Genomic DNA, 12,250 nt, shown 5'->3' with positions numbered 1-12,250 from the left:
GCTCATCTAATAATAGCTATTGTTATTGTAATGTGCTTTCCAGGCATTGTGTTGGATGAGTTGAGAAAAGGTAGGATCATGACAAAGAAAGGAGATTAGGTAATACCTTGAAAAGTGGCCGAATGAGAAGAAAAGTAGTTTCCTTTGTTATCTGAGAAGCTTACCTGAAATTTACATCTTCAGAGAGAAAGCGGACAAGTATACCTTTGAACATACATTCCTAAAGCAAGAGTTCACACATTCTTGTACCATCCTCTCAACTGGCATTCCTTCTTAGTCCCAAGAAAAACCATTTGGAGGCTGCTACTCAGGGTTCAGTCTTGGGCCTCTATAAAAGCAGAAATCAGGCTTAAAATCCCAAAAACTAGAGAAACAATTCTATTCATTAAGGGAAATTCTAGGGATGTAGTATTATAATTAGTATAATAATAATTATTATAGTAGAGGAAATAGCATGAGCTGAATGTTGAAAGTTGAGCAGGTTTTCATCAATTGAATGTGAGGCCCTGAGGAGGTGAGAATGATTGGAGGGGTGTTTAGGAAGACAGAGTTGTGTAAACAACAGCAGAGAGGCATGAAAGGGCATTAGGCTTTAAAAGGCATGAAGTCATTTTTTGGTGCTTAAGCATAGGTTTTGAAGAGCGGTGACAGAGAGAAAAAGTCTAAAGAGACTAGGAAGAATCACATCTCCCAAGGTCTTGCAGACTCAGAGAAAGTTAGATTTTGCTTTCATAGCTAATAGGAAATTATGGCTGAATACTCAAGAGAGGAAGACTTGAATAGTATGGCAAGAGGTCAGGTGAGTAATAATCAGAGCTAAAACTAAGCAGTATCAGTAGAGATAAAATGGAGGATACAGATACAAGTGAAGGTAAGAATATATACTGGAAAGTAGTTAATTTTTTTTTAAAGCACACATGCTCTGTCAATTACAAATTTTATTTATATGAGATGTTTTACAAAATTGTTTAAAACATGACATCATAGTTGGTTATACATTTAACTGTTTTTTTCATTGAAAATACAATGATTACATGAAATTAGGACTTTTCCAGAAAGTAGTATGAGAGGATTCTTCTGTCTATAACCCTGGAGCCTGGCAGAGATGCTGAGCCCCTAAAACACTAGTTCTACCTCAGATATCAGTATTTAGACCTACCTCAGAGGAAGATACTAAGTAATCTGTTATTATACAGGGCTGATACAGAATGAAGTGTCAAACTTTTAAAATTAATATTCATACTTTAAGTAAAATTTAGGTGACTCAGTTTCAGGCATTCCTCTAATGTAGGAGCTTTAATAGCATTGAGAAGGAGATATCTAGACCTGCAATCGATTTAAAATAGCTCCACAGAATCATACAGGTTCTGGAACAAACAGTATTTATAGATTAGGTTAAAACTACCCCCACGTATATATTTTCAAAGTCACATTGCACTGCCCTGACAGGTTCCTTGCTTGGTAACAAACGTGTAATTGAGTGGGTCTCTTTGCCACCACCCAGACCCCAGGTAGCAAAATTCCATTCTGGATACCATTTTCTATGCTAGTTAAGGGTTTATTGCAAATTAAAGAGTTAAAAAAAAGCCACCCAGATATTTTGAGAAACAACCCAGAACTAAAGCATTAATAATAAAAATCAAATCAATGCCCTATATATCAAAACACCACATCATCTAGAAGGTCAATGATGTAAAAAGTGACCTTTACATTTTATAACAATACACACTGTTTAGTTATTGATTTCAAAAAATCATCAGAGAAAATAGAACCCTTTAAACAATTATTAAAAGGAATACAAAGTTTTTTAACAAGTGCTTATTCAGAATTTAGTGAACATACAAATATTATTGATTGCAATTCTATGTTACAGTACATTTTACTTTCTATAACTGTAAAAATAAGCTAAAATGTAGGAGTATGATTTAATCTATATTCCTAGACCTACTCAATATGAAGTTATAGATTTAATCTAAACCTACACTCAAGTGAAATGCAAGAGGAATATAATTTACAGCTTTTTAAAAGTAAGAAGCATATACCTAAAGCCTGAATAATCTAGTACTAATCTATTATACTCAACTTAGAAGTGCTCATCTCTCTTACAATGTAAATGATGCAATGAGTTGAAAGACTGGTCCTGGTTCAAGAGGAAAATCTGATTAAAATGAATATAAAATCCTACTATGAAACACAAGCATGTTTCAAAGAGAAATCTGAAACCCCAAATAATCAGTCACAATCTACTATTAATTACAATTTGAGATATATCACCATTTACTTCTAGGTTGTGACTATGTCTCACCAACGACAATCTTGCACAAACATACCAGAAAAACAATGGACAATTCCTGAAAGTCACTGGATGATAAAACAGTTACATTTGGTTTGAGAAGATTGAGAAAACATTAGATTAAAGGAAATTTTATTTTATTAAAACCATTTAAAAATAATTCTGGTGGGCCTCAAAGCAAGTAGCCATGTTGATTACATGCATTCTGCTCTCAGATTTAAGACACAAAGGTCTCCATTTCTCTAAGAGAACTGCTTTTCCAGCAAGACATGCTATCTCTCTTCTCTTGGAGCCAAGTAATTGGAACCCTAAACACACTGCGGAGCTTCTGTTGGAACCGGTTTCCAACAAAACAATAGAGAAATGGATTAACGCAGCTGTTGGTGAATCCCAGGAGGATGGCAAAAGGAAGTGCCAGGTCAATGACTGCTATAACTTCACAGCTATTAATGACATCCATCCAGGCCAGAGCATCCAGGAAGGTCAGAACATGGAAGGGAAGCCAGCAAATGATGAAGGCCAGAACAACAGCAGCTGCCATCTTCAGGACTTGGTCACGGGTTATCCTGTTCTTCCCATAGCTATTCGTCTTCAGTAAGTGTTTTCTGATTCCAAAATAGCATGTTGCTATGAATATTAAAGGGATAATAAAACCAAGGACATTTTTCATTAAGGCAATCCCAGCTGACCATTGGGCATATTTCTCAGGTGGGAAAGCCATAATACAAGCATTCACTCCTAAGTATTCAATGGTTCTGACATCTCGGAAATAAAATGTTGGCAATGAGGACAAACAGGCCAAACACCAAACAAGGGGAACTATATAAGATGCTTGCCAGGGATTTCTTCTTTGAGACAGAAAGGGGTAGATGACAGATTGGTACCTGTCAACACTCATACAGGTGATAAAAAAAATGCTTGCAAACATGTTCAGGGTAAGAAAAGAACCAAAAACTTTGCACATCACAGGTCCGAAGAGCCAGTCATATCTATAAGAATAATAGGTTGCCCAGAGAGGAAGAGTAGACAAAAGGAGTAAGTCAGCCACAGCAAGGTTGAAGATATAAATGCTAGAAACCTTTTTCGGACCTTTTTGACAACAAAACAGTGTAACCACAACAGTATTGACCAGAAATCCAATTACAAATATAATGTAGTAGAGAATAGGAATTGCATCTAAATGCTTATCTGATGGTTTATGTGAACAGTTCAAGGTAGACTCATTGTTGCCAGAGATGTTCACAAGCCCGAAGTAAAGACTGCTGGTAATATTTTTTCCAGTGGTGGCAAGGGTGAAGTTGCCCTTCATATTGAGATGTCAGCAGCTCCTAATGCTTATGCCTTCTGTGGAGAAAAAAAAAATAGAACTCTTAGAACACGTACAGAGCTGAGGACATCCTTGAATCGTTAGCATTTTGAAAGTTTGTCAAAAGCAAAAAAGAAGTGAGTGATTATAGAAAACATTATGAAACAGAGCCATGCCTTGTAAAACAAGAATGGATTTTACCTCTTGAAAAAGGAGAAATACTTTTCTTAATAGTGGCAAAAAGTAAGACATTTCAGATTGAAAGTTCTGAATAAAAGTACCTTTTGCCCATTTTTTCTATGATGTTTTTGAAAGGTTTAAAGAAAATTAATATTTCAAAAGATTAGTCAGGGTAAGAAACGTATAAAAAATATAAAAAACCCAGAAAAAAGAAAAGTTAATTTTTCAAAAACACTTGAGTATATATCTCTATTTGTATACTTTCTAGAAACCACAATGCTGCCTGCTATTGCATAGAGAAATGCTCTATACAAGTAACTAATTACATACAAATTATTACAGCTATGGAAAATATAAGTAATATAAGCAATGGAGAAAATTAGCATATAAAAACTAAAAGAGAATATGCCAAAGAAACACACTGTGATGGGGAATCATGGTTTATCTTTACTAGTTAAAAATAATTCCTTTAGTTTTACTTATCTATTGTTTTTATGATAATATATTGAAGAAGTTATGAAGTATATTTATATTTCTAAAAGTCTTCTCCTTTTAATAGAGATTATTAGTTTTAGATATAGGTATCTAATTTTAGTCTATTTAGTATATAAACAATCCATTTTCAACTAAATCAGATAAGGAAAAAATAGCCAAACCTATTTTAGGTTCAAGTAGAAGTAGTTTAGATTGCTCAATGAAATGAGAATTGAACATCAATGATTAATCATGATATAGTCTTATTTCTCTTTTGCTCTTTTCAGTTTAACAGAGCTAAGTAGCCATTGCTCTCAAATGTCACAGTGTTCATGCTTTTGTGATTTTTTTCACTAGAAACATTATTTTAAAACAAAAAAAAAATAGCTAAAGGTAAGCATACTAAGGAAACATTATTTACTTTAGTTTCAAAATACATACAAATAAACTACCCAATTAAAACTGTAATAACCAAAGAACCTCCTAATAAAGAGCAAAACTTTTGTTTTTGTCTAAAGCTTTTTCCTTTGACCTAACAAATTAACATAAAAGAATCAATAATAAATCTCACTTGAAGACTTACTGGTTGTTGAAGTTTAAAGCAGTTATCATAAATCAGCTTGCTTAGTGCCTAAATGTGCTCCTGTAAGAGAAACAGCAGCTGAATAATTCAGGAGTTTTGTAAAATACAGTGTTAAAATACTGGAAAATCAGAAGTTAATCCATAAAAAGAAAATTTCATTTAATGTATTTTCTACTTTCCAAGTAAAGTGTACATAAATTGCTCATACTTACCTTAAAAATCCAGGCTACAGAATGCTTTGAATTCTGTGCTTACTTGTTCTCTCAGACGCTGGGACGTAATAGCACCAGATCTCTGGTTTCCTTCTTATATGTTTGGTCTGTCCACTGGGAGCCTTCAACCTACATAATTCTAGGGCTGACTTATGAACACTTGCCAGCTTTCCAGAGAGTTTTTTTTTTTTGTCTGCAAAACATTAATCTGAAATTCTCACTGTCTCCAATCATAACAGCTCATTCAAATAAATCTCAAACAAGAAAAATGAAGTTTCCACAAATGTGTTAGAGAATTTTGAATTCAGTGGCTTACTTTAAGTGAAGAATATAATAATTATTTACAGAATTTTCTCTTCCTTTTTTCCTGATATTGGCATTTTAAAAGATATTAGTGAGTAGAGACTAGGAAATTTATTATAGCAGCAGTCTTTGTTTATCATCTTTTCCAACCTTCATTACTTTCTAAAATTTTTACTTCTGTTTATTAAAGAATGGTAGCAATTTTACTTGAATTCTACAACTTCTAAAATGTCTCCTTCACTTTATGCAGTTTTTGTTGGCTTGTTGCTGAAGGGTTGGAGATTGCAGGAATATATATTATTTTTATGTGATGGAAAAGAGATTTAGTCATCCTTTTATAGGTCTCTGTCATATTCGTAGTTTAAATACAAAGCACACAAAGTGAAGAAGGATTAGGTGGTTATTTCAAGCTAGATCACTGTTGCTACTGTTTTCTTGTGGCAATGCGAACAATAAACTACACAACCAATCCAATAGAAGCAAGAGTGACAAAATGAAGAAAGGTAAGAACAGATAATGGTAGTGGTAATAGTAGCTGACAATAAATGTTATGTGCCCAACACTGTGATAAGTTATTTATCCTCAATAATTTAATCAAGAAGCAATATAGCACACTGGTTAGTACATAGCCCCCGGATCCAGCTACCTGGTTTTACAAACTCAGCTCTACCACTTACTAATTCTGACCTTGGCCAAATTACTTTCCTTCTTCATGTCTCAGTTTTCTCATCTGAGAAATGAGAATGATATAAATTACCTACATCATGGAGTAGGAATTTTAAATAAGCTAATGGAAATTAAATGAGCTAATATATTTAAAGTACTTAAAATCATGCCTAGCATATAGTAGGTGCTATTACAGGCTATTCATTTTAGCCCCCGCTTTACAAATCATGAAACTAGAACTCATAGACTTTAATAACTTTTCTGAGGTCACACAGCTATTAAATGAAGACACTTGCATTTAAATCAAAGGAAATTAATATCAGAACTCACTCTGCTTAGACTGTATACCACAAGAGGAAGCACTAGATGGTCCCTTAGTCTCACTCTTTGTCTTGGCAAAAAGGAAACGTGGCATTTACAAAAAATCACTGACCGTTCGTAAGCTATTACAAAAGCATCAAAGAAGGGGGAAAGAATTGCAAGATGTGTTATGTGGGGAAAAGCATTTTTCTTAATTGTATTGCCCAAATGGAGACCACAGGAAGGACAAACTTGTGACTAGGTAGCTTTCTATAGTTAGCACAGAAAACCAGAGAACCCAGAACACTTAAATGAGCAAAAAGTTTCAAATTATTTTTATGGATCATATTTTTCAGATAAGCAGTAAGAATGTACCTGTCCATGCTGCAGGCCACAGGTAAACAATGAGAGCAGGCTCTGAGAAAGTAGCTGGACACCTAAGTATGGAGTTCAGCAGAACAAGAAGTCAGCACTGATGACAGAAGACAAAATTGCAAATGGCATGAGACAAAGCACATGGCTTTTGATAGTTGTCTGTTTCTCCATTAATATTGAAGTCAATACTGTAGCACACAGGCAGATGAGACCAGTGAGAAGAAGTTATCATTGTATCAAAAATACAGTAGGATTCAAAAGTTTGCATAGGCCATCATAAAGTTTCTTTTGGTAAACGGTTTGAACATTGTCAAAATGTCCCTAATATATGTCTGCACCATTTTACTAAATCTCCAAATATTTGTTTCCTATTCTCTGGACAGATTAAGTTGAGTCTGGGGCTCTATTGAAATGATGGAAAACATGATTCGGAAACAGATGAGCGGGCACATATGTGCAGGAAAGCTGAGACGAAAACCGTTTTCACTCGTTTAAACCTGGTTTCTCCCTCCGTTTCAAATGTTTGTCTTTGCCACATAAAGGGGATTTTTCCAGGCCAGGGCCTCCTGAGTTGTTACCATTGGTCACATTCTCACCCTGCTCTTTTTCTAGTCCCCGCTTATGCCCCTTGCAAAGAAACAGCCAGGAGGTGAGCTATAAAACTATGAAAACAAATTACAGGCTTATCTCCAGAAAACCTAGCCTTGAACACCCCCAAAGAGCAGGGGACCTTGTCTAGAGCTTTTGTCCTTCATTACAGTAAATTCTGACGTAAATAAAGTTTAAAGAGGCACGTATTTCCCAGAAGATTAAAGGGCCATTTACTCTGCTTCTTCATAATCTTAGGAGTAAATTTTTAGACAAGTCAAAGAAAAATTTTATAACTGCAGACAATTAAGGAGAAAAGCTTATAAAAGGAATAGCAATAACATTGACACCACTTGAAGAAAGAAATACTGTATATTATTGATTCAGCAAAGAACTCCAAGTTAAGCCAACAATGTAAATACACTTGAGAGTCAAATAAATATCAGTCCTGGGAAGCAGTAAAACACAAAAAGTTCATTCTCCCGAGGGTAGGGAATAATTTTTCTGCCAGTAGACTTACTTAAAAAGTTTCAGGTCATTTGAATAAATTATGCAGCTCTGCAGGACAAGTGCAGCTGACCTGGCAAAATTAAACAATAGTAAATCACATTAAATTAATTTTTCTAATGAATACCTGTTGTTTACTGTGAGATTACTTAACAGTAAATTTTAAAGGACTAAAATAAAAAAGTACATGTTCTTGAGAGGAATTCCTCTTCTGCTAGAAGGTTATAGGGTTCAGAAAAATTTTATTTGCCCCCTCACCTCCACCCAAACACACAGATGAAATTTCAAAGGAGAAAAGAAATACGTAAATGCAAAAATGAGCAAAAATTCTGGACATACGTGCCCTGGTTATAGAGGCGAAGATTAGCAGTACATATTATGAAATGATTTTAATTTATATGGGTCTTCCTTTCTAATCTAGGTCTTTGGGACTCATTTTAACTTTCCCCAACCCCAGCCACCTCACTAAGTGCCAATATCATTGCCACTTCTCTCAACTTCAACACACACACACACACACACACACACACACACACCATTCACACCCATACAGCCACATACATACTTTATACCAATCTTTCTTTAATTTACTTACCCAAAGAGAAGCCTTGCTTTAATTGTCACTGGTCTTTTCCTAACCTGGGGGTCTCTAAAAGGAGGGTAACTCTCTGTGAAATGTCACAATGCCCAAAATGAGTGACTATTTGCATCAAACTGTTTGGGTATGCATCACATGAAATGTGACAGAGAGAACTATTAAGTAAGTTAAGGTGGAACTGAGGTAGTAAGATGAATGATGGATGTCTGACTCAGTACATTCTTGAGACCAGTTGCTTCCAGCTGAAACTGCTCCCAAGAACGTAAGGAGACGAGAGAGTTCTAATTTCCCTTTGCCCCAAAGACACCTTCATTTCTGAGCACCATGTTCAGACTAGAAGCTTGAAAAAGGTGCCCTAGTTCTATCAAAGAGCATCTCAAATGCTGTGTAACCCAACCGGTGGAAAAATTGTAAATAAAAATTATCTGTATTTTTTGTTTATATTCCAAATATCAGCTAAATGATTTCACATTTCCACTCACTGATATGTCTACATTGAATAGCTTGACTAAATTATCCAAAATGGCCAATTGACTAAATTGGCCAAAACAACATGTTGTCTTGACAATATTTAAACACCATTGATAGGCGATGGGGATGTTTTGGGGACATGTTGTCAGATTAGAGCTTTAATAGGGCAGTGGACCAACAAATTGTTAAGGTGGACTTTGGTCCTTGAGCTTTATATCTAGATATTGAACTTTCTTAGGAAATGCAGGCTCTCAGTAATGGTTCCTGTCAATTAAATTCTCCCAAAACTGATATAGTACTTTTATTGCTAATTTATTATTTTGCAATAGAAATATACTACTTTCCAGTGACCACAAAGATTGTGTTCCTTATCTGAAGCACCCTCTTCATTTCCATCCCAATATTAAGAAACAAGATAAATCTGGCTTGGTAACTTTGCAATCAGATCAGGAAAGCTGGTAACTGGGAACCTATTTTACTTTAGCTCTGGGAAATTTCTGTCAGAGATTATCATTCTAGTTGCCAGATTGACAAATCCTCCAAGCCATTCTCTCAACAGTTTTGCCTCTCTGAACCCTGTTTTCCTGCTAGTCAGCCCATTCTGTTGATATATTATTTGAAATATTACTATTGTTGATGAATCTATAGCGAATTCCCTACCCAGGTAGCCTAAAAGTAATTCAAGCTCTGCTTTGATTGATTAGACAAACTCTCCAAGCTGGAGATTAGAGAGAACAATCCCTCACCAAAGAGAGAGGGAAAGAGGCAAAATAATCATCTCTTCAAAACTGAGCATCAACTCAGAGCAAATAGTTATTTAGCTTTGTTTAAGGGTGTCATTGACACCAACTACTTTTCAAGCTCCTAAGAGGATACAAAAACGAAAAAGAGTTGTACAGTTTTAGATGTTTTTGCTTTTGAGGTGCAAAACAATTTATAAATAGAAGATAGAACAAGATGACAGGAAGTTTGGGGTGGTGTTCTGGGTGGATTCTGAAGTTTTTACTCCAAGAAAATGAAATCAGAAAGCTTATCACTAGGAATTATAAGAGTACTTGAGCTTTTAGATATTTACCCTACAGATATTTGAATTCATGGTTTTCAATAAGAATTTGTAAAATATATAACTGCAAAGCAGGATTTTTTATTGTAAATATTTTGCAATGCACCCACAAAGAAAATAGTTCATACTTGGGTATCTAGAAGTTGATAGCATTCTTTACAATCATTTTATTGCATGTTGTTTCAGTAGTAACACTCCTGTTTTTTATTGGTTCTATTTTATATTGGTCACACAACTGAAATTATTATTCTTTTATTTGTTTTTTCAAATTGAGATATAATTTATATATTATAACATACACCTTTTTAAAAATATACAATTCAGTGGTTTTTGGTACATTCATGAAGTTGTGCAACTATCACCACTGTATAATTCCAAAACATTTTTATCATTTCTAAAAGAAAACGGAAACCCATTAGCAGTCACTCTCCATTTGCCCTTTTCCTCTGTCTCTCTTCACCTTTTATTTTAAGATTACAAAACAAGCTATAGCCTAGAAATTCCAAAGGACATTGTCTAGAGAAAAAGAGATCAAATCAATACATAAATGAATGAACTTAAAAAATAGTGTGGCATTACTATTTTCATTGTGCTTTAGTTATTTTCAATGGCATGTATCTGCAGCCCCACAGATTGCAGTAAACTAAACACTCTCATTGCGTGAACATTTAGTACTGTTAGCATAAGTCTATTTCCCCTCTAATTGTATAAATTCTTGTTGAGTTATTTGTGCTAAAACTCCTAGTCAGAAGGTTTCTCTGACGTTAATGCAGAAAAGTAATTGTTGTATAAATAGCCTGTAGGGTCGATTCCATCTCAAAGTCCCCAGACTTTTTGTGAAGAGAAAAGAAGTCACTTTTCATTTCCCTAGATATGAAGTCCCCCGGGGTTGTTAGGGAGGTACAGACATTAAAGAATGTGAATAGGATACAGGAGAGGGCACCAAGCACTGTGCTGGACACTTGACACATATTTCATGTATACTTTGCAAAAATTCTGAAATACGTTTATCATCCATGCCCTATAAATACAGATAAATGAGGAGATTGAAGCACAAAGAGGTTAAATAACTTGCCTGACTTCAAACAGCTACTCAATTATAGAAGTGAGGCTCAAACCCCAGGCATTATTTCTACTACACCATTCTGATAAATATGAGGCACATTGATTAATTTTCATGATAAAAAGGGAACTTCTAAGTATTCTGGGGATCTCCAGATGAAAGTAAATCAGAAAAATCTTTTAAAAGATTAGTTGTGTTAGTCCATTCTCACATTGCTACAAAGAAATGCCTGAGATTGGTTAATTTATAAAGAAAAGAGGTTTAATTGGCTCATGGTTTTGCATGCTGTACAGGAAGCATTGTTGGGGAGGCATTAGGGAGTTTTAACTCATGGCAGAAGGCAAAGGCAGAGCAGCCATCTTCATATGGCCAGAGCAGGAGAAAGGGAGAGGGGAGGTGCCACACACTTTTAAACAACCAGATCTCATGAGAACTCACTATACAGTAGCAAGGGGGAGATGCTGCTAAACCATTTCTGAAGGATCCACTCCCTTGATCCAATCACCACCCACCAAGCCATACCTCCAACATTGGTGAATACAGTTTAACATGAGATTTGAGTGTGGACACAGATCTAAACCATATCAGTAGGAAAGCTCAGCAAGTGAGAGTACTTGGTAAATATAATATGCTTAGAGCAAATCTCACAAGTAAAATGCTGTTGTAAAAAGAATGTTTTCCCTTACTGACTCTTACAAGGTAAATGCCCATAGCTAAGATGAAGTCAATAAGGTGAAAAGAGCTTTAATTGCAGCAGTTTTTGTTTACATAATTTAATTGGCTGTACAATTCTCTTCAAAGAACTGGGACAGCTCATCATAAAAATCTAAAAACTATATTAATATATAAAATAAGAAGACAATGCATATATAACTTGACTTACAATTTCAAAATAAATTTATTTTTTGCTGTAAGATTGTGAATTTCTAAAAGTTTCTGGATTTGCCCTTGAATTTTTTAAAATGCTTTGAGAAGTTCCAGACACTTCTATGTAAGATCTAGGATGAATACAAGAGTAAAAGGGAAATGTGAACTCCCTTAGGTATCCAGCTAGCTAACCTAATAAGGCCTTCTGGCTGTGTAAGACAGCAAACCTGAGGCAGGAAAGTAGAGGAGACAGGCAAGGAAGATAGAAGTTCATTGCTTCAGTTGTAAAAAAGTAAATCTTCTAGAATAATTAATTGATTTGGGCCAATACTTTAATTATGGCTGTTCCGATCTTGTTTGGAGGTTGAAGCATGAAAGCTGGAGACGTAAATGGTCTTCCT

General features: G+C 35.0%; 1 protein-coding gene across 2 annotated transcripts; it reads right to left on the bottom strand.

Annotated features, from left to right (window-relative positions):
- Positions 1-926: 926 nt before the first annotated feature.
- On the bottom strand, positions 927-5,163 carry AGTR2 (angiotensin II receptor type 2). 2 transcript variants are annotated; one of them, XM_017520775.2, is made up of 3 exons: positions 5,049-5,163; positions 4,837-4,896; positions 927-3,637 (listed from the first exon to the last, which is right to left on the bottom strand). In XM_017520775.2, exon 3 carries the CDS (start codon positions 3,600-3,602, stop codon positions 2,511-2,513), a length of 1,092 nt encoding a protein of 363 aa, XP_017376264.1. In that variant the 5' UTR covers positions 3,603-3,637; positions 4,837-4,896; positions 5,049-5,163; the 3' UTR covers positions 927-2,510. The 2 variants fall into 2 exon arrangements, with proteins under 2 accessions (XP_017376264.1, XP_037591588.1); XM_037735660.1 differs by lacking the exon at positions 4,837-4,896.
- Positions 5,164-12,250: the final 7,087 nt, after the last annotated feature.

Source organism: Cebus imitator, unplaced genomic scaffold (assembly GCF_001604975.1).
Source record: "Cebus imitator isolate Cc_AM_T3 unplaced genomic scaffold, Cebus_imitator-1.0 Scaffold882, whole genome shotgun sequence".
In the NCBI taxonomy this organism is placed as follows: domain Eukaryota; kingdom Metazoa; phylum Chordata; class Mammalia; order Primates; family Cebidae; genus Cebus; species Cebus imitator.
The sequence above is the reverse complement of the archived record's forward strand: the minus strand, read 5'-3'. Positions and strand labels throughout refer to the sequence as shown.

Coding starts and splice junctions, on each gene's coding strand:
- AGTR2 (XM_017520775.2), bottom strand. CDS start 3,602: ATGAAGGGCAACTTCACCCTTGCCACCACTGGAAAAAATATTACCAGC.